The sequence below is a fragment of the Crinia signifera genome, chromosome 8 (genome assembly GCF_055691185.1).
Source record: "Crinia signifera chromosome 8, ASM5569118v1, whole genome shotgun sequence".
Taxonomy (NCBI): Eukaryota; Metazoa; Chordata; class Amphibia; order Anura; family Myobatrachidae; genus Crinia; species Crinia signifera.
The window spans coordinates 134,784,401-134,811,848 of NC_139224.1; the positions used below are offsets into that span (position 1 = coordinate 134,784,401).

General features: G+C 44.5%; 2 protein-coding genes across 3 annotated transcripts in view; both read left to right on the plus strand.

Annotated features, from left to right (window-relative positions):
• Positions 1 to 2,124, plus strand: part of LOC146027294 (ATP-dependent RNA helicase A protein-like) — a 32,442-nt gene extending 30,318 nt beyond the window's left edge. The window contains 1 exon segment of the mRNA XM_083158227.1: positions 1,552 to 2,124. Within this exon segment, the coding sequence (XP_083014353.1) occupies positions 1,552 to 1,864 (313 nt within the window). The 3' untranslated portion in view covers positions 1,865 to 2,124.
• Positions 2,125 to 16,117: 13,993 nt separating this feature from the next.
• Positions 16,118 to 27,448, plus strand: part of LOC146026489 (ATP-dependent RNA helicase A protein-like) — a 48,691-nt gene continuing 37,360 nt past the window's right edge. For both annotated transcript variants that reach the window (XM_083157201.1, XM_083157202.1), the window contains exons 1-4: positions 16,118 to 16,233; positions 19,315 to 19,503; positions 25,433 to 25,573; positions 26,633 to 26,756. In XM_083157201.1, coding sequence (XP_083013327.1) covers positions 19,393 to 19,503; positions 25,433 to 25,573; positions 26,633 to 26,756 — 376 coding nt within the window. In that variant the 5' untranslated portion in view covers positions 16,118 to 16,233; positions 19,315 to 19,392. The remainder of the gene's footprint in view (positions 16,234 to 19,314; positions 19,504 to 25,432; positions 25,574 to 26,632; positions 26,757 to 27,448) is intronic.

The following is a 27,448-nucleotide window of genomic DNA, read 5'->3' on the forward strand; positions in this document are numbered from 1 at the left end:
ATGAAAAATTACATTTTTTTACACAAAAATGCAGATCTGGCTCAAAATTTTTCATTTTCACAAGGAATGAAGGAGACAAAGCACCCCAAAATCTGTGCCCCAATTTCTCCCGAGTACGGCAATGCCTCACATGTGACCAAAAAATACCAGTTGGGTGCATGGCAGGACTCAGAAGGGAAAGAGTGATTTTTGGATTTTGCAGCACAGATTCTGGTTGAATGACCCCTGAAGCACCTATACAGTGGAACCCCCCCACAAGTGACCCCATTTTGCAAACTACACCCTTCAGGGAATTCATCAGGGGGTATAGTGTACATTTCAAACCCCCAGGGGTTTAACCAATTTTGATACAACTGAGCTGTGAAAATGAAAAATTAAATTTTTTTCATTTTCACAGCCCAGTTGTATCAAAATTGGTGAAACCCCTGGGGGTTTGAAATGTACACTATACCCCTAGATGAATTCCCTGAGGGGTGTAGTTTGCAAAATGGGGTGACTTGTGGGGGAGGTTCCTAACTTTTAGCATCTTATGGTGCCTAGAAACCTACATGGTGCCTAAAAAAATAATCTCATAAAAAGGAGGCTCCAAAATCAAGTAGGTGCTCCTTCTATTATGAAGCCTGTGGTTTGGTCAACGTGCACACTAGGGCCACATATAGGATATTTATGAAAACAAAAGAATTGGGGGAATCAATTTTTAGTCACATTTCTCTAGTAAAATCTACTGTGTTCGTTAGAAAAATGTATTAAAATTGAAACTCTGCAAAAAAAAAGAAATTTTGAAATTTCACCTACACTTTGTTTTAATTCCTGTGAAACACATAAAGGGTTAACAAACTTCCAAAATGCTGTTTTGAATACTGTGAGGGGTGCAGTTTTTGAAATGGCATCATTTATGGGGGTGTCTCACATACAAGTCCCTCAAAGTCACATCAGAACTGAACTGGTCCCTAAAAAAATCAGTGTTTGAAATTTTCTTGAAAATTTGAGAATTTGCTATTCATATTTGAAGCCTCCTAGTGTCCAAAAAAATGAAAAGGAGGTTGAAATAATGATGGCAACATAAAGTAGACATATGGTCTTTGTTAGTTATTAACTATTTTGAGTGGTATGATTATTTGTCTCACAAGCAGAAAATTTAACATTTTGCAAATTGCTAAATTTTCCATTTTTTTACGACATTTTGGTATTTTTCACAAAAAAACACAGACTGTATCGACCCAAATTTACCACTAATTTGAAGTACAATGTGTCACGAAAAAACAATCTCAAAATCACTGGGATAAGTAAAAGCAAAAAAAAGTTATCCCCACTTAAGTGAGACATGTCAGATTTGAAAAAAATGGCTCTGTCAGGAACGCAAAAACTGGCTCTGTCAGGAAGGGGTTAATCATATTAACGAAGTAAGAATTATGTGATCATTGAAGTGCATTGCTACACACAAACACACATTATTGTAGTAAAATCTTGGAAGTCTTGATGAAAAACATACTAAAGGTAATGTGATAAATGTTGAAGTAGTAAATATTTACTAAATGCTTTTACCAATAGATATGGAGATGGGCCTCGTCCACCTAAAATGGCCCGTTTGGATGGTGGTTTCCAAGGTAACCGAGGTGGTGGCTTCCGTGGAGGTTCCGGCTCAGGAGGTGGCTATGGTGGATCTGGCTATCGAGGATTTAGAGGCGGTGGCTTCAGGGGTGGAAATCAAGGAGGAGGCTACAGGGGTGGAAATCAAGGAGGAGGCTACAGGGGTGGAAACCAAGGTGGTGGATTCGGAGGCGGTGGCTTCAGGGGTGGGAACCAGAGTGGTGGCTTCAGAGGCGGAAATCGAGGTGGTGGATTCCAAAGAGGAGGTTGGTAGATTTGTAGGAAACTACCAAAGAGGAGGCCCTGAAACCAGTCGACTGGGGGGTTCTCAGGACTTTGTTTATCCATTTTGTTCCACTATTTTAGGTAGTGGATATTTTTTTTTTATGCATGTTGCTTCTGACATCCCATAAATACATCCTTTGTACAAATATTGTTAATTTTGTGTATTTTTTTTCCTTAACCTTATTTGAATGTAGGAAATAAAAATGAAACTACAAAACTGTTACTTTCTAATAAATCGTGAATTTTCTAAAAAAAAAAAGCTTTCAAATGTCTTTTTTTTTTTTTTTTTTGCAAAGTCTGAAACAAAAGCCATACAATAAAAAAACACTGTTTTCCACTAGCCTAAATAACCCCGGTTTTTGCATGGGAGTGCACAAAACCCAGGATTTTAGGCAGGTGGAAACACTCCCTGTAGAAATAACCCAGGTCGTGAGACCCGGCATTTCTACCCAGGTAGCGACCAGGGTTGAACACTTGTTCAACCTGGGTCACTGTGTAGTGTAAACGGGTAACCGGGGTCGATGCGACCCGGGTCCCGTTCACTACAGTGCAAAAGCCGGCGCTGGGAGATGCTTTCATCTCCCAGTACCTCCCCGACCCCACCTCCCGGTGACGTCACCCGCCTGGCATTATGCTGGGTGGGGACTGGTGTGAATGGGTTTGCAAGCCGTGTCGCACCCAGGTTGTAGCCGGGTACAAAACCCCAGGTGCGACCTGGATTGCAGATGGAAAAGGGGTATTCTTGTACACAAGCTGGTGTAGAGACCTAAAAATAAGAAACTGAAATATGACAATTGCAAATGAGCTTTATAGAGCAGGCAGCATAGGTAAAGTAAGACATACTCAGACCTGTCCCCAAAAATGAGCCACACCCAACAGCCTTGCAGAAGGTGCTAGAAAGATCAATCTGCAGCCCCACACTTAGGGCACGCTCATAAATAACAAACCAACTGGCGTGCAGTAAACCCTGAGAAGACTGTATATTGAATCTCCTGGAACCTGGCACAGGCTGGCATCTTCAAGACTTCCACTGCTCATCACAAACCCCTTTAATCCATAGATCAGGGTCTCCCAACCATGATAGTCAATCCACACTAACATTACAGGTTTTAAGTATAGCCATGCTTGAGTACAGATGACCTAATATTTTAGTTATTTTTATTAAATTATCTGGTGCTTAAGCATGGATATTGCCTGGGTTGTTGGTGTGCCTTGAGGGTCGGAGTTTTCAAACACTGCCAAAAAGACCTAGGAAGTATCATATCTGAAGTGGGTTAATAATAGCATATAAAGTAGAAAATAAGTGTAGTTTATCCAGTCTTAGCAAGTAAAGTTTTAACAGGGGGCATTAAACACTGCAGGAGAGTCAGCTGCTGGTACCGATTAAAAAAAAAAAAGTTATGGATGACACCTTCATATATGTCCAACTTTGGGAGCCTACTATCGCACCACATTGAAACATCAGGATCAAAGCTTATACATTTTTAAAAGGGTGCATGCCTGGTTCCAAACTAGGAGTATTGAGTGTAACAAGGCAGTTTGTTTTGGCACTATGCGTTACCAAGCATAGCAATCCTACCAGTGTATCATAAGCAGCATTTTCCCATCCATGAGACCATTGTGCTGTTACATAATACTTTTGAAATTTAGAACCTTTAGATATCATTATAGTCTCAAGTGAATTTTTGGAGTTTTTTGACACCCCATACAATGAAGGACAGTAGGCTGTCAATCATTCGGGAATCTTGAATTGCAATATACATTGGAGAATGTTAGAACAGCTGTATAGAAATCTTTAAGAAATTAACCCTACCAGTTACCACCAATGGGAGTTTTGCAGATGTTTAACTTTTAAATAGGTCAGTTACAGCAGAGGTGGCCAAACTGGTCCTCAAGATCTACCAACGCTCCACGTTTTCCAAGTCACCTAGCTGATGCAAAAGTGTAGTAATTACTAAAGCTGTGTACACACGGGGCGATTTCAGCACATATCGCTGGCAATATGGTCGATAAATCGCCAGGTACGCGCTCCTGTGTGCAGTCCCTGATTGTCGCAAGAGCTTGCTCCTGCGATCAGCTGTTTCCCTGCCTCTTCCTCCGGCAGAGTCTCCTGTTCATCAGCGACCATCTCTGGTCGCTGATGAAAAGGAGACGAGCAATATATCTCCCCCGTGTGTACACAGCTTAACTGTCACATTTTGAAACTTGCTGCATTCATTCCTACTATAGATCCACAGGTTGCCTGAAATATATAAACTGTTGGTAGATCTTGAGGACACCCCATGAGTTACAGGGTCTACTGTAGATTGAGTCTCAGACAGTAAGCAGTACATGTGACCCATATGCCCAACTATAAAAACCTTGGTTTCCATACTAGCAGTTATGAACAACAGTAAGAGAATAATACACAAATGTATTTCTTTTACAAACATGGACTGAAAATGTAGATTGAAATTTAAAATGATTCAGATTAAAACCAAATAATTGACTTCTGTTTAATTACTAAACTAGAAATTGTACATTGTGACTTGGCACTGTTATCATTACCATGCGGAGAAGGATATTGTTACCAGCTCGGGCACCAGTCTGCAATCACAATCTTTTAAATGTAATCCTATCGACATCATGACTTGAAATACTGTAAAGGTGCCCACACACTAGAATGATTTTTGGGCCGATTGGGCGATTTCCGAAAAATCGGCCAATATATCATCCGATGTTTACCGATAATCGGTCTAAAATCGGGCAATATCTGTCCGATGCGCGCTCCCGTGGATCTTTAGCTTAATCTTCTGATCTTACATGCTGCATGAAAGATCAGAAGATTTAACAAAAGATCCATAGGAACGCACACGGGATCTTAAGAAAAATCTTTGGTAAAGATGTGCGCTTGCCTGAAATATTTTGTCCAGGACGGACAAAAGATTTCAAGGCTAATTTATGCACACCTCTTACGATCGCAGATCTTTCTAGTGTGTGGGCACCTTAACTCCTCTGCCCCATGTAGGCCCAAAATAAGCAATCATTTAAATTCATTAATTTTGAATTGTGTAAAATAAATCATGCTGCTGAAATCAGAATGCATTTTGTATGTTTAGATTAATGTTCAGCAATTTAAAAAGTTTTGAATTGTTTCTTCTCTGGTTCTTTTGGTTTGGTTTGCATAGTTTTGTATCCTTTCCTTTTTTTCATTTAAATATATACACATTCAGACATGCTTAATGTATGCTAAACACACACCAATCATGTATGACAAACATCACTAAGTCCAGCAGTATAAACCTCTGTTGTGAAACAAGGGGTTAATGGGTGTCACCCAAGTCCAATTTATGCAGGACTGCAGCAAGCTTCACCGACAAATCCTCCAGGATTCAAAGAGGTGGAGAATCTAGATAAACACATGGGAAGATGAGCTTCATGGTGCATTAAAAACATTTTTTTTTATGAAGCAAATGGCACAAGTTGGTATAAGTGTTGGTCGTACCAAAGAAAAGACAGTGTGGGCTGTTTACCACATGGCATCAAATTTATCACCAAGGCAAATCTGCTGGGCAAACCTGGTCCCACAGTGAGGGCGCCCTCTGATGAAGTCCCAACGACGAAACTTATCGGTGTGTAGCTTACCCCACTCATCATTCTGCTGCTCCTGTTGTCCCTGTCCAGGCACCGCATCGTAACCCAGCGGGGAGATGCGCTGCACGTATCTGTGCTCGGTGGGGACCAGGTTTGCCCTGCAGATCGCAGTAATTGAGATGGGCAGTAAGGAATCAGAAGCTGCTTCAAGTACTTTGGGCTCTGGTTATGAAGGGCTTTGAAAGTCATTAAGCCAATCTTAAATACGATTCGCCATCTTACAGGAAGCCAGTGAAGGGAGTAGAGCATGGGTCTTCAAACTGTGGCCCTCCAGATGTTGCGAAACTACAAATCCCAGCATGCCTTGCCGCAGTTTTAACACTCCCTTATAGTAAAACTGTGGAAAGGCATGCTGGGATTTGTAGTTTCACAACATCTGGAGGGCCACAGTTTGAAGACCCATGGAGTAGAGAATGGGTGTTATGTGGCTGCAGCGAGGCTGGTTATTTAACAGCCTTGCAGCTGCATTTTGTACCATCTGTAAGTGGTGCTATTCCTTTGTTCCTTTGCTGGGAGACCAAGGTAGAGGGCATTGCAGTAGTCTAGGCATAATGATACAAATGCATGTAAGACTAGGCAGATCTGGTGGTGGAGTTAAGTGCTTGATTCTGGCTCAAATGAAAGAATGAGGATTTAATTGTGGCTGATATCTGATGTTTTAGGGTCAAGCCACTATCCAGAACAATACCAAGATTCCGCACATCATCAGTGTATTGTAGATTTGAATCTCAAAGTGTATTTCACATTGGCTGCCCATGCTGCTGTCTTGTTCTGTGGCTTATCATCAGGACCTCTGTTTTATCAGGGTTCAACTGCAGCCAACTGCAATTCATCCACTTCTGGAGTTCAGCTAGACAGCCATTTAGGATTGTTATTGTGTTCTCAATACCTGGAGCAAAAGACAGGTATGTCATTTGCATAGCAGTATTAAACCAGGCCATTCAGTCTGATTTTTTTTTTTCACCCATTGGTAGCATGTATACTGCTAAAGCATGGCAGCTAGTATAGAATACTGTGAGACACCACGTGGCATTGGTGGTGGTGATGATGATGATGACGACGACACTCTGTGACCTGTCGGTGAGAAAATATTTAAACCAGCCATCCAGTCCCAGAAATTCTTTAGGCGCTCAATTAGGGTCTCCTGGTCCACAGTGTCAAATGCTGCTGAGAGATCCAGTAGGAGTATAGCCCTGTACACATGCATTGATTTTTCCTGATTTTCGATTCAATTTTGCTTATAGAAGCAAAATCGAATTCTAAACGAAATTGAATGGTTATTGTGTCACTTTCGATCTACATTCGATTCGATGCGTGCTCCTGTTTTCACAAAATCGAACAGAAAAATCTACTGTGCAGCCAAGGAAATATCTAATTCGATCTAATAAATCGAATGTGTACAATGTACCATGAATGTGTATTGAATTTGATATCTAATGCCAAATCAAATGGAAAGATCTAATGCCAGATCGGTACTTCTGTAGTTTCACGGCGTTGTGCGTCTGAGTCCCCTTGCGGGGCTCGCTTCGCTCGCCCACGCTGCGGGCTCAGTGGCTCGCTATGCTCGCCACGCTATTTAAAATCAACTCCATGCCAACATGGATAGTGGGGGTATGAACTATCCATGTTGGCATGGAGTTAAGTTAGTTTATTTTAGATAGTTGTGGCGAGCGTAGAACCCGGAAGTAGCCATGCTGGCGCCGTGAAACTACAGAAGTACCGCCAGATCTAATAGAAAATCGAATCAAAAAGCAAATCGATGTGTGTGTACAGGGCTTTAGATTGAACAGTCGCCTTGCTATTAGATCATTCAGCACACATGCCAGGGCTGTTTCAGTGATACAGTATGTCTTCTGAATGTGAGACACTGGATTCCAACCCAGATAATGGAGATTTTATCTTCAAATAATTTTGCAAACTCATTGCATCTTGACTGGGCGAGTGTCTTATCATGATACATTAAAAAACATTTCAAGGGATTGTTAATTAAGATAATAAGCTAAAGAAACCACTTCCATTTAAATTCAGTATTTAAACCATTTGGTACTAATGTTTTTAACATAAATATCCACTGCATTTCAGTTTTTGCTAACCGCACAACAATATTATTGCACCACCAATTTGGGTCAATCTGTTGGATACCCCAAAAGGATTTTATATGCAGTAATATGGAGTTATGAGGGTTTTTTTTAAAATGCATGGATACTGTATCTGTCTAGCCCATTTTTTATGGTATGTATATGTATATATATATATATATATATATATATATATATATATATATATATATATATGTATATATATCTAGGAAAAAAGGTGAGACGGGCGCCTTCTGGTGTAGTAGGTTTTAGGTTTAAAAGTAGATCCCTCCACCTTTAGTGAGTGATCACCCCAGTAGTGTGTACGTGTACCGTTATTAGTGGATTCCAACCACTTTTTTATGAGCGTGTTATCAGGAGTATAGCATCCAGGACTTGGGTATCTCTCGTCCCCACGGACTATTCCTCTCAAAAAGTCATAGTGGAACAAACTTTCTCTACAGTATCTGCAAACATCTAACCATTTTGCCGTATCAGCAGCATGTGTATCCTGGTAGAGAAGCCAGTGCCACTTGCTTGTGTTTGCCCCACAGGCTGAAAGTTACCAGCCAGCTCCTGAGTTAGAAGAGACTTTCTTCTGTTGCAATATTAAATCCAGCTTGATATAGACTGCTGGTATTACACAGATGCGCTCTCAACTTTTTAAGTGGGTCAACTTGCACAATCGGTGGCTATCCAAATATCCAAATACTTTTTTTGTTCCAAAACCAGTATCACTGTAGGTGTGGCAGGGGTCCGTTGGGTCCTCTGACAGGAGGGCTCCAGCACTTGGCAAATAAAAATGATCCTTTGCAGGCTTACTAGGGATTCTGGAGTTTGCTGTGCACCTACAGTGATACTGGTTTTGGAACAAAAAAAGTATTTGGATATTTGGATAGCCACCGATTGTGCAAGTTGACCCACTTAAAAAGTTGAGAGAGCATCTGTGTAATACCAGCAGTCTATATCAAGCTGGATTTAATATTGCAACAGAAGAAAGTCTCTTCTAACTCAGGAGCTGGCTGGTAACTTTCAGCCTGTGGGGCAAACACAAGCAAGTGGCACTGGCTTCTCTACCAGGATACACATGCTGCTGATACGGCAAAATGGTTAGATGTTTGCAGATACTGTAGAGAAAGTTTGTTCCACTATGACTTTTTGAGAGGAATAGTCCGTGGGGACGAGAGATACCAAAGTCCTGGATGCTATACTCCTGATAACACGCTCATAAAAAAGTGGTTGGAATCCACTAATAACGGTACACGTACACACTACTGGGGTGATCACTCACTAAAGGTGGAGGGATCTACTTTTAAACCTAAAACCTACTACACCAGAAGGCGCCCGTCTCACCTTTTTTCCTAGATTTCTGTATAAAGGTTCCCTGGAACAGGAACCAATAGGAGAGGAGCTGCCACTCTTAGAAGAAGGAGAGTTTTGGTGTATCAAAAAATCGTGTGACCAAGAGGACAGAACTTTCTCTTGATCAGGAGAATCCACTCAGCGCTTGTACCACCCTCCATTCCGTATATATATATATATATATATATATATATATATATATATATATATATATATAAAAAACACAATATGGACCTCGTATTGCGCTATCAGTTTTTAATATCTGCTGCTACTCCGATAAGGCTCCCCTGTTAGTGGGAGTCAGGCAAGAGATACTCAAAAAAGAAGTTTATCGGAGAGCGCTGAATTATGTACCACCTAGTCACTTTAGTGTAATATTCAACAATGGTAAACAATTTTTATATATATAACGACAATTGATTGTTGTCCCTTTCCGGAATGAAACGTGGAGTTCTTGTTCAAGGTAAAAAAAGTTCTTTATTAAAACCCTTGGGTTTTAATAAAGAACTTTTTTTACCTTGAACAAGAACTCCACGTTTCATTCCGGAAAGGGACAACAATCAATTGTCGTTATATATATAAAAATTGTTTACCATTGTTGAATATTACACTAAAGTGACTAGGTGGTACATAATTCAGCGCTCTCCGATAAACTTCTTTTTTATATATATATATATATATATATATATATATATATATATATATATATATATATATATATATATACACATACGGTACGGATGAACCGGCACTCCGACTCGATTGGCAAATGCCCCGGGTGCCTACAGTGGAATGTAGGTGCAATGGAAATAATCTGAGTCACTCCTGGGGTCTTTTAGATGAAAGAAAAAGTGCTTTATATGGTAAAAGCAAACATATGCATAAATGTCAATTTATGCATATGTTCGCTTTTACCATATAAAGCACTTTTTCTTTCATCTAAAAGACCCCAGGAGTGACTCAGATTGTTTCCATCGTATATATATATTTATTGCGGGAGCCTAAATTTTAGTAATTTGCCCCACCTGCAGTGCAACATGGTTTTGTCTATTTAATAATAAATGTGCTTTGCGGGCAAGTCTAAATGACTCTCTTAATCCAAAAAACACCATTTTAATTGCATTTCAGGCTTGCCACAAAACGATCAGCTGACATCTTGACAGTGGTTCATGTTAACACAGGTGAGAGTTAACGAGGACAAGGCTAGAGATCACTATGTCATGCTGATTGAGTAAAGGCCCATACACACTATAAGATTATCTTTCCAATCTGGCTGATTGGAATGAAAATCTGGAAATTCTTGGGAGCAAATGACAATTGACCATTTGTTCTTAATTATGGAAGATAGACAAAAATGGTCATTTATACAATTTGGTTAAATCGATTTATGCAGGTGACTGCTTTTGTCCATTTTCCACCTTTTCGGAGCAAATGGTTGATTGTAATTTGTTCCCCAAAAATTCCAGATTTTCATTCCAACTCGCCAGTTACGAAAGATAATTTACTAGTGTGTGTGGGACTTTAGGGTGGCCATACACTGCTGTGAGAAGTTACAGCAGTGTATGGCCATCCAATACCCCTTTAGACGCCTGGGGCCCTCGAGGGCAGCAGGATCACGTGCAATACAACGCATGTGCTCCTTTGATATATGATGTATTGCATGCGACCCCATTCCTCACCGCTGGGTCAAAGGTCTGACAAGCAGCAGGTGCGACCTGATGCGGGTCCGATATGCAAGGGACTGTGCATCGAACACAATGAGATGTTGAAGACATCCGATTTGGGCTGATTTCACCTGATTTCTCAGCTCGATCCATCGGAATCAGGTCCAAATTGGACCAGTGTATGGACGCCTTTAAAATAACAGATTGTAAGCTTTAAAAGGGAGGGTGGTACTTAAAATTATTGTTCTTTCTCTGTTAACCACATGCAGTAACCATTGCTTTGCCTAAAAACGTCTAGCCCATGGGTCTTCAAACTGGCCCTCCAGATGTTGTGAAACTACATGTTCCAACATGCATTGCCACATTTTTTCCTATAAGAGCATGTCAAAACTGTCAGGGCATGCTGGGACATGTAGTTTCACAACATCTGGAGGGCCACAGTTTGAAGACCCATGGTCTAGCAAGTTAATTCAGTTGGGGGAAGGGAGAACTAATAGTGCAGAACTTGCTAAGGAATGGCAGCAGTCAGCTGTGAATGCATCTACACAGTGAGGCGAAAACTTTTGGAGGATGGCCTGATGTCAAGAAGGGCAGCAAAGAAGGCACTTCTTTCCAGGTATAACATTAGAAAAAGACTGAAATTCTACCACTTAACTGACCCTAAGCATTGCATATAAACCCAATCTACTTAATGTTACATTTATTCTGCTTTTTTTTTGGGGGGGGGGGGGCTGGGGGTGTAGTGAAAAAATTCTGATACTCCCAGGGAAGGCATTCCCAACCAAGGTCCTCAAGGCACACTAATAGGGCCTATACACATAGCGATTTTTAGCCATTTTCTAAGCGATTTGTCTAGGTTGCTTAGAAAGTAAGTATACATCTGTGTGTGGAGGCTATAGCGATATAGATGCGAGGCCCCGTACGTCGGTATCGCTTTATGAAAAAGAATGCGCATGTCTCATCACAGTGCAGGTTTTAGTGATATCCAGGCTTGAGCACAGGTGACTTAATTAGTACCTGAATGATTCTGATTAAACCATCTGTGCTGAAGTCTGGATATCACTAAAACCTGCACTGTTGGTGTGCCTTGAGGATCGTGTTTGGGAATGCCTGCTTTAGGGTGCCGTGGTTTAAAAAAAAGATTGGGAACCCCTAGATTAGGCAAAAATGGACAGCCAACAGTCAGTGTGTGGCCCAGGAATTGATTGACAGCATGCCAGGGCAAATTGCAGAGGTCTTAAAAAAGTGTCAATGACTCAACACTAAAAATATTGACTTTTTGAGATTTTTTTTTTTATGTAATTGGCAATAAAAGCCTTTGATACTACTGAAATGTTGGTAATTGTACTTCAGTATACCATAGTAACATCTGACGGTTACGGTATAGATGGTAGACAATGGGGCGGTATTCAATGAGCCTGATTCGCCAGGTTTTTATGGTGAATTTGTGCTGTTTGGCGAATTTCTGACAAAAACGGTGAATCACCCTATTCAATGACCACATGGCGAATACATTTGAAGGTTTTTTTCGCCATGATTCACCGAGTAGCAATCGCTATCTTTTTATGGTGAAGTGGAATGTGAACTTTTAAAATAAAGTGTTTTGTTTTTTACATTTGGTGTCAAAAAATCAGGAATTTTATTCTGAGGAGGGGCATGCTATTTTTATTCATGTGCTTTTTTTTTTTACACAGCAGCCAGCAGGGGGCGCCGGAGCCGAGCCGCTCATTACATATTCATATATTCACTGCACGATCATTACGATCGTGTGTAGTGAATATACGCCCCCCTGCTGGCACCCCCGGGGGGGCAGCCTGTGCTGCCTGGCACCCGGGGAGCCCACCTAACCCCCCACAAAGGTCTGGGCTAGGCATAGAGACTACCATCTCTCTGACTGGCACCGTCCTCAGGCTCCCTGCGGCAATCGCCGCAGGAGCTCATATTCGCCAGTCAGGGGCTCGCTGCCCCTGACTCGTTGAATACCGGAGCCCGCCGGCTCCGGAACGTGGCGAATGTGCAGCGAATCCAAAAAAGGATTCGCTGCACCTCGCAGGTATTCACATTGAATACCGCCCAATGTCTAGGTGACAGTCACTAGGTCGACACCTAAGAATGGTTGACAAACACTAGGTTGACACATCCTTAAGGTGGACATGAATAAGGTCAACATGAGCTTTTGGGTGTCTATGTCCACCAATGTCGACATTGATACTGTATAAGTGTACCATGTCCCCACGCATGGCTCACTAGTAAAGTATGAAAAACCACCATTTAAATTTTTTTGGGTGCTTGTTTCCTAGCACGGCACCCATCGCATCGCAGACCATAAGGCATACGATGGTATGCGATGCGATGGCAGCCGATGTTATACAATTTTAAATTGTATGCCATTGTATAAGCACCCTAATGGGTGTTTTCAATGTTAAATGTGCCCCCTATAAGATAATTAACCGTAATGGGTGCTTAGTATGTTAAAAGCACCCCTAACGGCACCCCCACTATCAACGCCAACCCGAAGCGTGGCGAGCGCAGCGGTACGTGTCCTCCGACCTTTTCATACCCCCACTATCCACGTGGAGTTGATTTTATATAGTGTGGCGAGCACAGCGGAATACATGTAAAGTAATACGCGGCCCCTCGCGGGGCTCGCCACGCTTCGGGCGCGCTGCGCTTGCCACACTATATAAAATCAACTCCATGCCAACGTGGATAGTGGGGGTATGAAAAGGTCAGAGGACGCCTACCGCCGCCCCTCGCGAGCTTGCTGCGCTCGCCACGCTTCGGGTTGGTGTTGATAGTGGGGGTGGCGTGGGGGGTGCATTTAACATTGTAAGACCCCATTAGGGCGCTTATACAATTAAAAATCGTATAGGGGCTTATACAATTTTAAATCGCATCGCATTGCGTGTATGGCATGCGATGCGATTATATGTCATACGACTTAATATCGTGGGCGCCGTGCTAGGAAACAAGTACCTTTTTTTTTTTTTTAACTCATGTCCATGTCGACCATAAGCTTATGTCCATGTCGACCTTAAGCTTGGTCAGCCTAGATATTGTCAACCCAGGAAACTTTGTGTGGTACTTGTTTCCTAGCACGGCCACACCGATTAAGATCGGGGTGGTCGTGCTGAAAAAAATCGGTCGATCGCATCGCATGCGATTTGGTCGCATGCGATGCGACCGACCGATTTTTGACCCGATTTTTTTCATTGAATCCAATGTAAATTGGGTCCCTGGGACCCAATTTTACATTGTATTCAATGAAAAAAATTCCCAACCCCCCCAAATTGAAGCGCGTAAACAGCAGCCCACGATAGACGCATACCCGAAGCGTGGCGAGCGCAGCGAGCCCGCGAGGGGCGGCGGTACGCGTCCTCCGACCTTTTCATGCCCTAATATCCACTAGGGCGTGGAGTGAGAATAGAATAGTGTGGCGAGCGCAGCGAGCCACCGAGCCCGAAGCGTGGCGAGCACACGCGGATACCTTCACAGGTAAACGCGTCCCTTCGCGGGCTTCACAGGTGTCCGCGTCGCCACGGACACCTGTGAAGCCCGCAAGGGGACGCGTATAACTGTGAAGGTATCCGCGTCCCCTCGCGGGGCGCGCTGCGCTCGCCACGCTTCGGGCTCGGTGGCTCGCTGCGCTCGCCACACTATTCTATTCTCACTCCACGCCCTAGTGGATAGTAGGGCATGAAAAGGTCGGAGGACGCGTACTGCCGCCCCTCGCGGGCTCGCTGCGCTCGCCACGCTTCGGGTTGGCGTCTATCGTGGGGCGACGATGGGGACATCTATAATGTGAAATGGGTCATATGGACCCATTTCACATTTTTTGACATTTTTACACCATTTCAATGTTAAAATTTTTTTTAACATTGAATCCTATGCAAAAATCGGGGGCATCGCGTCGGGACCAATGTTAATGGTCCCGACCGACGCGATGCCCCCGATATTTTACCTTCCCGACAAGATTTCAATGTTAAAATATTTTTTAACATTGAAGTCTATGGAAATATCGGGGGCATCGCGTCGGTCGCGTCGGGACCAATGTTAATGGTCCCGACCGACGCGATGCCCCCGATATTTTATCCTAGCCGGCAAAATGGACCTGATTTCAAAAGAAATCGGGTCCATCGTGGGTAATCGTGTCCCTTAAGTAAGGGACACGATTACTCACGATTGTGGCCGTGCTAGGAAACAAGTACCCTTTGTGTAAACCAATACCATACCTCCCAGACTCCGTAAGGAGGGACATGTGCGCGTACCCAAAATTAGGGGGCGTGGCCTACTGGAAAGGGGCATGGCCTATAATTTGCATCATCCCACGAGGCTACACCCCCATTTTGACGCTGTGGGGGCATGGCCCAGAGGCTCTTTGAGCTTCTAGCCATGCCCCCAGCCTAGGGATGGCCATCGACCATCGATGATTATAAATCGATGGTTTATGGCCGATGTCGAATAGTTTTGCCATCGATGGGGGAGAACCAGATGGTTTCTCACCATCGATGTCAAGCTTAAAGGAATAGTTTAGTTTTTACTTTTTGAACAAAGTGTCGGGACACGGAGCGTAGCCCCGCCCCCGGCACCCGCCCCCGGCACCCGCGAAGCCCCGCCCCCGCAATCAAAGAAAATGGATGACCATCGATATATAAAAACATCGATGGTCGTCCATTGAATATTTATACACTATCGATGGTCAGTTGCACTTTTGCAATCGATGGCCATCCCTACCCCAGCCCCTGTGGCTGCGGGAATAGGCATTGTGCGCAAGTGCACAGCGTCTAATTAGCGCTGCACACCAGTGACAGGGGGACTCCCAAATGACACTGCTGACCCCGGGAGGGACATGGGAACGTCCCCGAAAACCGGGACGTTCCCGTGGCAAATGGGACAGTTAGGAGGAATGCAATACTTGTGTCATTCTCAAAACTTTTGGCCACTGCTGTCTGTATGTTTGCTACAAATATAATGACATATTTATACCTGTACAAGGTGCAAGTAATTGCCCCGTTTAATATTTAGCCATACCTCCCAACTGTCACGATTCCGTCGGGACAGTCCCGATTTTCGGGTCCTGTCCCGAAGTCCCACCCGCGGCAGGCATTGTCCCGCTGCGGGGGGGTGGCAGTTGGGAGACCCCCCAATGTAGTAGAATAGACGCTGTGCACATGCGCACAGCGTCTATTCTCGTATGAAAATGAGGTCGCGGCTAATTAGCATAAGCCGCGCCCTCATTTGCATACGCCACGCCCCCTTTTCGGACGCTAACCGCGCGAGTGTCCCTATTTCTTCACATGAAAAGTTGGGAGGTATGATTTAGCGGGTAATCTATACAGCCGAAATCCTTCCGCAAAATCAGAAAAGCTGACTTGCTTGCAAATTAAGTTTGTTTGTTTCCTTGTGAGCGGCATGGACCACCAGAGGCGCCCCATTCAAACATGGCGCCTATGTTCTCTCTCACACCAGCAACTAATAAAACAACCTCTTCCGCCTCACGCTCCTTTACCGTGATTGGTCCTTGCAGTGTCGTCGCTGGTGTGTGTCAGAGCGGCGCCATTTTGCCGGCGACCGTGTTGCGTTCTGTGACTACTGCAGTGCTGTGTGTCAGTACTCACTCGGTGGGTGCGCTTTGCATGCTGTACGTAATGTTTTGTGTAGTAATTTGTGTCCATAGTTCATGTCTCTAGTCTAGCTCCTTTTGGGTAGGATACATTACACGCTCGGGGATGACGCTGGCTTCATTGTGTGTGGTAGCTTATAGAGGCAGTATGGTGGGGGGCTCCCTGCTCTGTCCTGGCAATATAATGTTGGGGACTTACAGTAGGAGCATGCATTCAAGCAAAAGTGCGTGTAGTCTTGGGTTAGTGGGAGCTCTGTGTTTAGTACAGACCTCCTGTATATAGCTACTGTACCAGGTCCGATGCAGGGCACTGATATAGTTGTTGCAGCAGTGTCTTTCCTATTTTGGGAAATGTGTTGCTCAGTCTAACATAACTATAGCATCCGTCTGGACCAGAAAGCTTTGTTCTGTGAATGAATTTGATTAAAGCTGGGTACACACGCCGATATTGTTAATGCTATTGGCAGTGCTGTCAAACAACCATATAGGCCAGGCCTGGGCAACACCGGCCCTCCAGATGTTGATGAACTACACATCCCAGGATGCTTTGCATTAGTTTTTCTATGTGGCCATGCTGAAACTGATGCAAGGCATGCTGGGATGTGTAGTCACCCAACTTCCTGCTGAACAGGGGACAGGTAAAGAGTGAAAAAGAGTGAAAAAGAGGAAAGGGTGGGTGGGGGTGAGAGAAAGATGGGTGAGGTGATGGGGTGTGGCGAGAGGTCCACCCTTCTCTCTACTTGTTAACAATACTGAGTAAACACACTAGTGCAGGCCTGGCCAACTTTTTGCTCTCCAGCTGGTGTAAAACTACAATTCCCAGCATGCTTTGCCATAATTTTGCTATTGGGTAATTCCAAAACTGTGGCAAGACATGCTGGGATGTGTAGCTTAACAACAGCTGGAGAGCCAGTGGTTGAGCAGGCTTATGTGAATGGGGCTTAAGTGTAGTTACACCAAGCACATGCCCTGCAGAGTATAATCCGATTTCCAACAAATAATAAAATAGTGCCCTCCACAAGCTCAGGACATGGGACTCCTGGGCTATTGGTGCCATTATCCACCTGGACATCTAATGGGAAGTAACATATGCCAAGCGAGCAGCCCTGCTCGAAGATTGGCGATCAATGCTAGTCCACGAGGGTACACTTTTTTTTTTTTTATAAATGAAGCTCTGAAGAACATTAATCCAGAAAGTCCCATGTTCTGAACTTGAATCCCGACCAGCGAATACATTGCCCTCACTCCATAGCCTTAGTGTGAATAGGGTGACAGCACCGTCCATGTCTATCGCCTCTGTTACCCCTGTTTTATTGAACGGAATGTTCAGGCAACCTCTCTGTCAGATACAAACACTACAGCGGGCGAGAGCTGCTACAGCGCGGATTCTTCTAGTACTATAGTGAGAATATGACTGCATGTTCAGTTGACAGGGGTTGTTAACTACCCTCAGGAGAGTGCATCGTTAACTATATAGTGTGTACATACTAGACCAGTGATGGCTAACCTTGACACTCCAGCTGTTGTTAACCTACCCATCACAGCATGCCCTGCTACAGTTTTAGTCTTTGGCCATGCTGAAACTGATGCAGGGCATGCTGGGATGTGTACTGTAGTTCAACAACAGCTGGAGTGTCAAGGTTAGCCATCACTGTACTAGACGATATGCACCATAATATTGTGAATGATATTGTTATCGTGCATATTGTTTAAAGATATTGCATAGTGTGTACGCATCTTAAGCCCCATATAAACTAGACGATATAGTTTAAGAACCATATCATCAACGATTTTCCTCATACTCCTGGGGGAACAATATTGCAGACACACTGAACTGTATTGTATAGTGATGTCATCTGATCCCCACTCCTTACATGCTGCCATTGACGAGTAAGGTCCATACACACTGGGAGTCTATGCCCAGCGTGTATGGACAGCGATGATAGCATTCATCGCTGGGTGGAAAGCCACTCAGTGCATACACACTGAGCGCCGTTCCCCCTGCCTGGTGCCGACGGAGGGGTGAGGACAGCTTTGCATAGCGCAGTGCTATGCAAAGCCATCCTCAAAGCCACTCATCTGCTGGTAGAACCAGCAGATGAGCGGCTTTTCCAGCGATGATGCGGGAGCGCGCAGCATACATACTGGGCGGCTTTGAGCTGAAAGCCACTCAGACCTGCTGTTTTGAGCAACTTTCAGCTCAAAGTCGCCCAGTGTGTATGGGCCTTTAGTCACAATTGTGCTGCATGTACAGACAATGGAAGACATTGTTAACAACTGGCGGGAATGCACATTGTTATCTATATTTAGCATTTAAACTGGATAGTAAAAGCTATATAGCTCAGAAAGGCCAGAATGAGCGATAACCTTTGTTGTATTGCTCAGCCTCAGGGCCGGCGCCACCACTAGGCAAATCTAGGCATTTGCCTAGGGCGCCGGCCACTGGAGGGCGGTATTTCGCCCCCCCTTGCCGCCCGGGTACCTGTCCTGCCGCGTATATGTGCGTAAAAGCTGGCGGCGGCGCCAGCAGGGGGGATCCCTGCAGTCAATAAGAAATAACGAGCGCTATCCGCCGGGCTATGCGGAAGCGCTTCTGTTTTGGAAACACTGGCCGCAACTCGGATTGGCTGAGATTCAGCCAATCAGCGTGCACCTATTGGCTGCAGGGACCCCCCGCTGCCGCCAGCTTTACAGCGCTGCAGGACAGGTACCCGGGCGGCAGACACCGGGGCGCCCCCACCCCGACTTGCCTGGGGCGCTCCGGTGCCTTGCACCGGCCCTGCTCAGCCTTAGTGTGTATGGGGCTTTATTCTACTTTCTGAGATGGTGTGAGCAATTACTTCAATGTGTCACTACAGGTTTGATTAAGTGCTGTGAAAATGACTGCTTTTCTTTCTAGAACGGAGTGAGATCTTATCCTATGGTTGATCTGAAAATAGTAATTTACTGTTGTCTGAGAAGTTTATTTTGTACATTATATTGAAGCATTGTTGGTTCTCGCTTGACTTTTTATATATCAATTTGTGAATGTTGTTTTTATTTGAAATATCCTAAAGAATATGTGTTCTCTTGTGCTTAGTCTTTTACAAATTCTGCCGTCCTATTAAGAATTGCTAAATGATCTGGTTTAGGGGCACGAGACAGCCCTACTACCAACATGGCTGACTTAATGAATTTCCTCTATGGTTGGTGTGGAAGGAAGAAAGTAATTCCTAAATATGAGCTTCATACAGCTGCGTACACAGATAGACCAACATATACGTGTGAGGTAAGATTTTCTCACTTTTGTGTTTCTGATGATATTTTCTGTTGTAGTTCAAACTTTCAAATCCATAAAATATTAGAAATAATGCACCACATTCTATACAGTAGCCGCACATTCAAACCATTTCCTAAGAACTGGGTATGCATTGCACTTACCGGTCAGCTACTTGGTGTGTCAGTCATGTCAAAAAGTGGTTTGGATATTTTAATTTTTTGAACCAGATGTGACGTCAGCTCCTGCAGTAAATGTACGGGCGGTCCGCCGACAGCCTGTGCACACAGCCAGATGGGCCAATATATTAAAAGATATAGATACTGGCTACCGGCTGTGCTGCACAGCCAACGTAATATGCCTGCGAACAATGTAGTTCACCTAAATCTTTTGCATACACAGCCGACCCCCTAGTGATATATTGTCTGTTAGCTGTAATCATTAATATATTGCCTAGTGCAGGCATTACCAAAAAGGAAAAAAAAACTTCATATCTAGCCAAGATTTGATAAATCTTCCACTTTATTTCCTTTCGCTAGATGTCTTCATATTTGGAGAAAGACCTAATCTTTTGTAGTTGTTCTAGACTGTTGTCGACTCGGAGTGATGAAAGCCCTTTTCTATTGGTCTAAACATAATAGGATTTTTACCCTTTGCCTGCCAAGTGAATTTGACAAATAGGTGTTTAAAAATTGGCAAGCAAACATTCATTAGGGTGACCTGTGATGTTTACCTTATATAGGAAATAGAATATTTTTTTTCTCCTTCATCCACTAGGTGACACTGGAGTTCACAGTGGGGAATAGAAGGGCGACTATCGGGAGCATGGACACTTTAAGAAATTAAATAAGTGTGGGTAACTCCTCCTCTTCTACTTCTTCTTTCTTAGATTGTATTCAAAAAAAGGGGGACACAAGAGGGAAAAAGACAGTTGTAGGTGGATGCACTCCTGTTTTGAGGATTGAAATAAAGTGCCTTTTTTATGCACAATTTTCTTTTAAAAAAATGGGAACTCCAATTATCTTTATTATTATGTTTCTGATAAGGAGATACCCATTAGTATGCGAAATTGGAAGAGTTTAAAAATTGGGAGACAAACAATGACATAAATAGTGTTAGAAAATAAAGATAGTGTAGATAGATTTAAAACGTGTTGGTAGATATTATATTTGGGGGATGTAGCTTAGAATTCTGAGGGTGATTCCCTTTATTATAGATGTCACTGTGTGGATGGATCACACCACTGTGCTGTTTGTGGAGTTGATAAATTAAATATGGCCTTAATAGGCTCGGTACTATTTAAATAATAGCTCCTTTATCAATTTTACTCCTGGGGGTTTACGTTACACAGGGCTTGTACCCAATTTAAGTACACAGTGTAGGTAAAGATTTGTGCAAAATTGCACCTGCATTCAGTGTGGAGCGTCTGAACAAGTAAACAGGTTTCCCTGTTGTACCAGCTTTGGGTAACCTCTGATGGTACACAATGTTACAAAAGATGGATACAATCCTACAGTATCAGATACATTAAGTAGTCACACACTCTGCGAAAATTGCTACTGTGTTGAGTACAATGTTATCTTTTGTTCAAATGGACTGATTAAGCCCCTAGTTAGCCTGGCTTATGGGGACCTCTGCTGGATGAAGATGATATATTGCTGTTTATTAGCGTAGATGTTTATTGTCATATGGGGTTAATAAACCTTCCACATATACCAAATGGAGTAACCACAATTTATTTGCAGAGGGACTTGTTCAGTGCTGCACAACGTTCTTCCCACACCTATATTGTGTGGGAAGTGAGGCCACTGCGAATGTAGTAACCCTATCTAGCACACATGGTGGACCACACACATTAGATCACATAAGCTACCATAAATACATCCTATAATCTGCCAAACACGGGGTTGTGACACGTGTTTCGCATCTAAGCTTTCTCAAACAAGCCAAACGAATGACACCCGTATGCTGGGCTATATTCATATGACCAGCCTATCGCTGGCTCCATTTGTGGTCAGCTGTAGTTCACCGCCAATCATCTGGCTGATTGTCCGGCCTCGCTTACTGAGCGCTTCCGCCCATCTCCTGGCGGGTGCTGGTGGCGTCTATTGTGACGTCAGGACGCGGACTGGGCTCATGTTTGCTCTCTCCAAGGCTGATATCAATTTTTTTTTAACTTACAGTATGTTTTATTTGTGCTACTTTTACACTGAGGACAGACAGGACCGCTTCTGCCACTGCCTGTCTGCACCAAGTGAGCTGCCCGGGGGGACCCCACCGCCACTGCTCGCGGTTTGCGCTGGGATCCCCGGCTCTTGAGACCACGTCTCTGAGTAACCGGATGCCACTGCATTCGGTGCACGTTGCAGTCCTCCAGCCATACCTCCACCAGCTAGCATGGCAGTTGTGAGTATTTCCCGGCTCCCTGTTAGTGGGGGATGCCAGGCGAATTGTCAGTACTAGGGACTTAGCAGCCAACATTTAAAAGTGTGTGCCTTTCCTAGGGGGGTGGAGCTTAGCACCCTGTATGCTCCTAGCTTCCCCGGCGCTCCCCCACACAGGTGGCAGCCATCTTAGCACCGCATGTACTCCGGAGCCTGTGCAGGGAACGGGACCTGTGCCTGCTGCTGGCCTCAGACAGGATTCACTTAGCCTCTAGCTTCACAAAACATCCCCAGGAATCTGTGAGTTACACAGTGGGGACTTGAAACCTTTTTCAGCAGAGATATAGGCTGTGTATAAACTAACTCTCATGTCCAGTCCTTTAACATCTTCTGTTCCCTATTGCTCCTCTATTGTGTGCATAGTGTGTATTGTGTGGGGTATATTATGGCAGGAGGTAGCTCAAAGGCCCCTCACAAGGTGACATGTAAATTATGTACCACCAAATTTACTCCACAAACAGACGGTACACTTATCTGTGATAATTCTACAGAACCTCTGCTACCACCACCCCAGCAGGAAGTGCCTGCATGGGCCTCACAACTTATAGAGGTTATCTCTCATTATCCTCTGAATTATCAGCCTCACAGAAAGATAGGGAGGCCGCCAGGTCTCAACAGGCCGATTTAACTTCAGCTGTGGAATCGCTTACTAGGGCCCTAGCACCAGGGGACCCTGAGCCTTTGGCCCCACCGGCTTTAGCAAGCTCTAAAAGACTGTTTCCTGACATAGAGGATACAAACCGGGTCAGATTGCCGACCCAGGTGAAGTATTGGAGGAGCAACTGGTTCCAGAAACGGTTTCTCAGGGGTTGGAGAACCTTATTGCTATGGTCAAAACAACCTTAAAGGGTGGCGATGAGGCCCTATTGCCATCTTGCCTGCAGATGTTTGGTAAAAGACGCAGACAAGCAGCTGCTTTCCCAGGTGTTTGGAATTGGACCTCCATTTAAAGAATGCTTGGCTTCATCCTTATAAACTGTTTCAGGTCTCAAGCAGATTCTTGACTTCATACCATTTTCCTGCAGATAGTAGGAAGGCATGCGAGACTCCGCCCTCAGTGGATACATCAGTCTCTCATCTCTCCAAGAAAATAGTACTCCATTTACCGGGTGTCTTGTCCCTTAAGGACGCTTCTGACAGGAAGCTGGAGACTATTTAAAAAACCATTTACACAGCCACAGGGGTACTACATCGTCCGGCACAAGTAGGCTGTTGGGTAAATAAGACAATGGAGGCCTGCGCAGCCCCGATCTCCAAGGAACTTAGAAAAGACGTGGCAGTGGGCTAGTTATTGGGTCTGGCAGACCACATTAGAGAAGCTGCTGCCTAAATCATAGAGGCCTCGGTTGATGTATGTGTGGTGGTGTCACATATTTCGGCCCTTTCCATTTCTGCACGCAGGGCTCTCTGGCTGCGTCAGTGACATGACGACGCTGAGTCCAAAAGGGTAGTGGAATCCCTACCCTTTCAGGGAGATTTTCTATTTGGTTCTGAATTGGACAAAATTATTTCACCAGCTACAGGGGGTAAGTCATAATTTCTTCTGCAGCTCCTCTGCCTCCTCCTAGGTGGTCCTTTCAGGGCCATCTTTTCGATCCTTTCGTCCGACGGCAAGGTCCCGTGGTCGCCCCAGGGGCAGATCTTCCTCTGGCGGTAATTCCCACCATATTGCGTGCCAGAAAAGAGGGGACTTCTGTTTATTATTACCATATCTAGAGAGCATATATTTCATGGTGCGAGGGTCGCCAGGTTTCACCCAGGGCATTCAAATTGACTTGCCTTCTTCTATTCCTCCAAGCTGGACGCTCTGCAGGTCTGCGCCTGGGATCCTTAAAGGTGCAGGTGTCCGCCCTTTCTGTTTTCTTTCAACGGAAATTGGATTTGCTGCCTCAGGTACAAACTTTCTTTAAGGGAGTTTTAAGAATTCAACCTCCCTTCCGAACACCCACAGCCCTGTGGGATTTAAATCTGGTGCTTTCGTTCTTACAATCTCCTTTGTTTGAACCGTTGGAATCAGTAGACCTAAGTACCTTACTTAGAAGACAGTCTTACGTCTGACTTTAGCTTTTGCTAGAAGGGTATCGGACTTAAGTGCACTGTCCTGGCATCCACCTTCTTAATTTTCGATGACGATAGGGTGGAATTACAGATAAATATATCCTTCCTTCCAAAGGTTGTGTCCTCCTTTCACATCAATCAACCGATTGTTGTACCTGTTTTTCCAACGGATTCCACCGACTCCAGGTCTCTGGATGTGGTGCGTGCCCTCAAGGTCTAAGTCTCCTGACAGCTTCCATATGGAAGTCTGATGCTTTGTTTATCCTGTACGATTCTGCAAGACCTTGTTCGGCCGGCGTCCAAACAGACTTTGGCTAAGTGGCTTTGCCTCACGATTCAGCAGGCATATGTGGCGGCTTCACAAGTGCCGCTTTGCTCTGCACATTCTATCCGCTTGGTTGGTCCCTCATGGGCTGCTGCCAGAGGGGTCTCTGCTCAACAACTCTGTAGGGTTGCTACTTGGTACGGTCAGAGAACCTTTATCAACTTTTACCGTTTTGACACCTTTTGCGGCCCAGGCTTCTTAGTTTGGCCACTTGGTGTTGGGATTATCTAATCGCTGTCCCACCCGTGATTTTGCAGCCCTGGGACGTCCCCACTGTGAACTCCAGTGATGGAGAAAATGGAATTTTGTACTTACCGTTAAATCCTTTTCTCCGATTCCACAGGTGACACTGGACGCCCACCTGGCGCTGCTCCTCTGTGCATTCAGGTCACCTTGCTCTTAATTGAAGCTTTCTGCCAGGGTTGATTCCGGTTTGTCTGTTGGAACTCCCTTGTCATTCTGTGTGTGGTTATTCTCTTTAAAATGTCTAACCTCACTGTTCCTGTTCTTTCTTGTGTGTTAGGATGTGTGCAGTTTAAACTCCTCATCGGAAGTATGTTTTCTTCCAGCTCCCTCCAGGAACAATTACTCAGACTGCCTAGGAAGGGGAAGTAGAAGGGGAGGAGTTAACCAACCTTCTTTTAATTTCTTAAAGTGCCCATGCTCCTGATAGTCATCCTTCTATTCCCCGGTGTGAATTCCAGTGTCACCTGTGGAATCGGAGAAAAGGATTTAACAGTAAGTACAATATCCCATTTTACACAACATTTTTTTTTATTTGAATTTATATAACAAATGTGAGTGACTGGCATATTTAGTGGATATTTTGAAAAGCTCTCACAAAGACGTTGGCACTCAAAGGGTAAACAGTTCAGATAGAAGACCTGTAACAAATCCAACCTGTTTACAGTAGGTTGTGATAACTGCAGAATTTTTTTATTGTTTGAGATCTTTAAAAACCATCTGATATAGTCTTCCAGGGACTCGCTGTATTTTGTATTTATTTAAGCGAATACCGTGTCCCTTGTCCATTATAACATTTGTAAAACATCTTTGGTGACGGTGTAGAAGGGGTTACAATCCGTTTTATTAATAGCACTCATTTATTCAATAGGTTCAAGTCCACGGATATAGTTACCTGGGCAAGGGGATTTCTACCAACAAAAGGGATGCCCAAAGAAATGCAGCACGAGAGTTTGTGAAATACCTGGTTCAAATAGGTGAAGTCAAAAGTGACGAATTGCCATTAATTACGGTGGGTGACATCTGTGAATTATCTTTTTTTGGACAACAGGATTGTTGGTACTCTTTACTTAGAAGGGCGCCCACGATTTTGATCGTGGGCATCGTTAGTAAAAAATCTCGGGCATCTCGGGCATTGAATGCACTAAAAAATCGGGTGCGATCAACCGACGAGATGCCCGAGATTTCCCATAGGGAACAATGTTAAATGTCTCAATTGACCCAATTTTCCTGTTCAATGCCTCAATTGACCCGATTTTTCCATAGGAAACAATGTTAAGTGGGCCACAGAGGCCAAATAGGCACCCTGAAGTGTATAATGGCCACCCGAATTGTTAACGCCACCCCACGATCAACGTCAACCCGATGCGTGGCGAGCGCAGCGAGCCCGCGAGGGGCGGCAGTACGCGTCCTACGACCTTTTCATACCCCCACTATCCACGTCGGCGTGGAGTTGAGAATAGAAAGTGTGGCGAGCCCGAAGCGTGGCGAGCGTACGCGGACAGCTGTGAAGCCTGCGAGGGGACGCGGATACCTGTGAAGGTATCGGCGTCCCCTCGCGGGGCTCGCTGCGCTCGCCATGCTTCGGGCTCGGTGGCTCGCTGCGCTCGCCACACTTTCTATTCTCAACTCCACGCCGACGTGGATAGTGGGGGTATGAAAAGGTCGTAGGACGCGTACCGCCGCCCCTCGCGGGCTCGCCACGCTTCGGGTTGACGTTGATCGTGGGGTGGCGTTTACAATTCGGGTGGCCATTATTCACTTCAGGGTGCCTATTTGGCCTCTGTGGCCCATTTAACATTGTTTCCTATGGAAAAATTGGGTCAATTGAGGCATTGAACAGGAAAATCGGGTCAATTGAGACATTTAACATTGTTCCCTATGGGAAATCTCGGGCATCTCGTCTGTCGCATCGCACCTGATTTTTTAGTGCATTCAATGCCCGAGATGGGCGCCCTTCTAAGTAAAGAGTACCGGATTGTTATAGTTGCTTATGGTTTTATGTGACATTCTAGCCATATACAGTGGGCGTGGGGGTACTTAGTAGTTACTCTGTGTTTACATGGACTAGAATCTCGGTTTAATTGGGCAGGAAGATTATGAATATGGATATCAACCAACCGAATCGGCAGGATTTGAAGGCCATTTTGCAGAACTATTGCCTTCCGACTTGCCTTTTCAGCCAGAAGCTTTTGGTAAGTGTCAGTTACAGCAAAATGTGAATCATAGCAAAATGTGAATCATAGTATGGGATGCATTTATGGTTATGCTGTGAGGAGGAAGGGTTAGTGAGGGTCAGGCACTAAGGGGGGGAGGGTTAGATTAAGGCTGCTGGGAAGGGGGAAGATTAGGCACCCGGTAGGAGGGGGTTAGGCATCAGGTAGTGAGGTTTAGAGTTACAGGGCTAGGGGAAGAGGTTTCTTACATGGGTCATAGCGACATTTTCAAGTCATGTGTCAAATTTTTCGACCGCGTGTAAGGCGGCCTTTCTCAAGACACAACCACAGTATCGCCACCAACAAGCAAGCTCACCTGTTACCCCACAGGGCCACCATTAAATAGCCATCTGGACTTAATTACATCACAATATCCTCCCATCCAATTTGCTCTGGCCGGAAGTAACTCCTAGCAAACATTGCAACACAATGCAGACAAAGTCCACCATATAGACCCATAACCACTCTGTATCAGGCTGAAGAGCCTACCTTACACATACTGTATGTAGTCCGCTGATCGTAGCATGCCAGCATCATGCATAACATAACCAACAGTTGCCGGACACCATTCACGTCCCACTTCCGCCCTTGCTTTCCACCAACCGGAAACCGTAACTATCAATGCGTTCCAGCCGCTGGGTGCACGCTTCTCTGTATTGGAGAGCAATGCT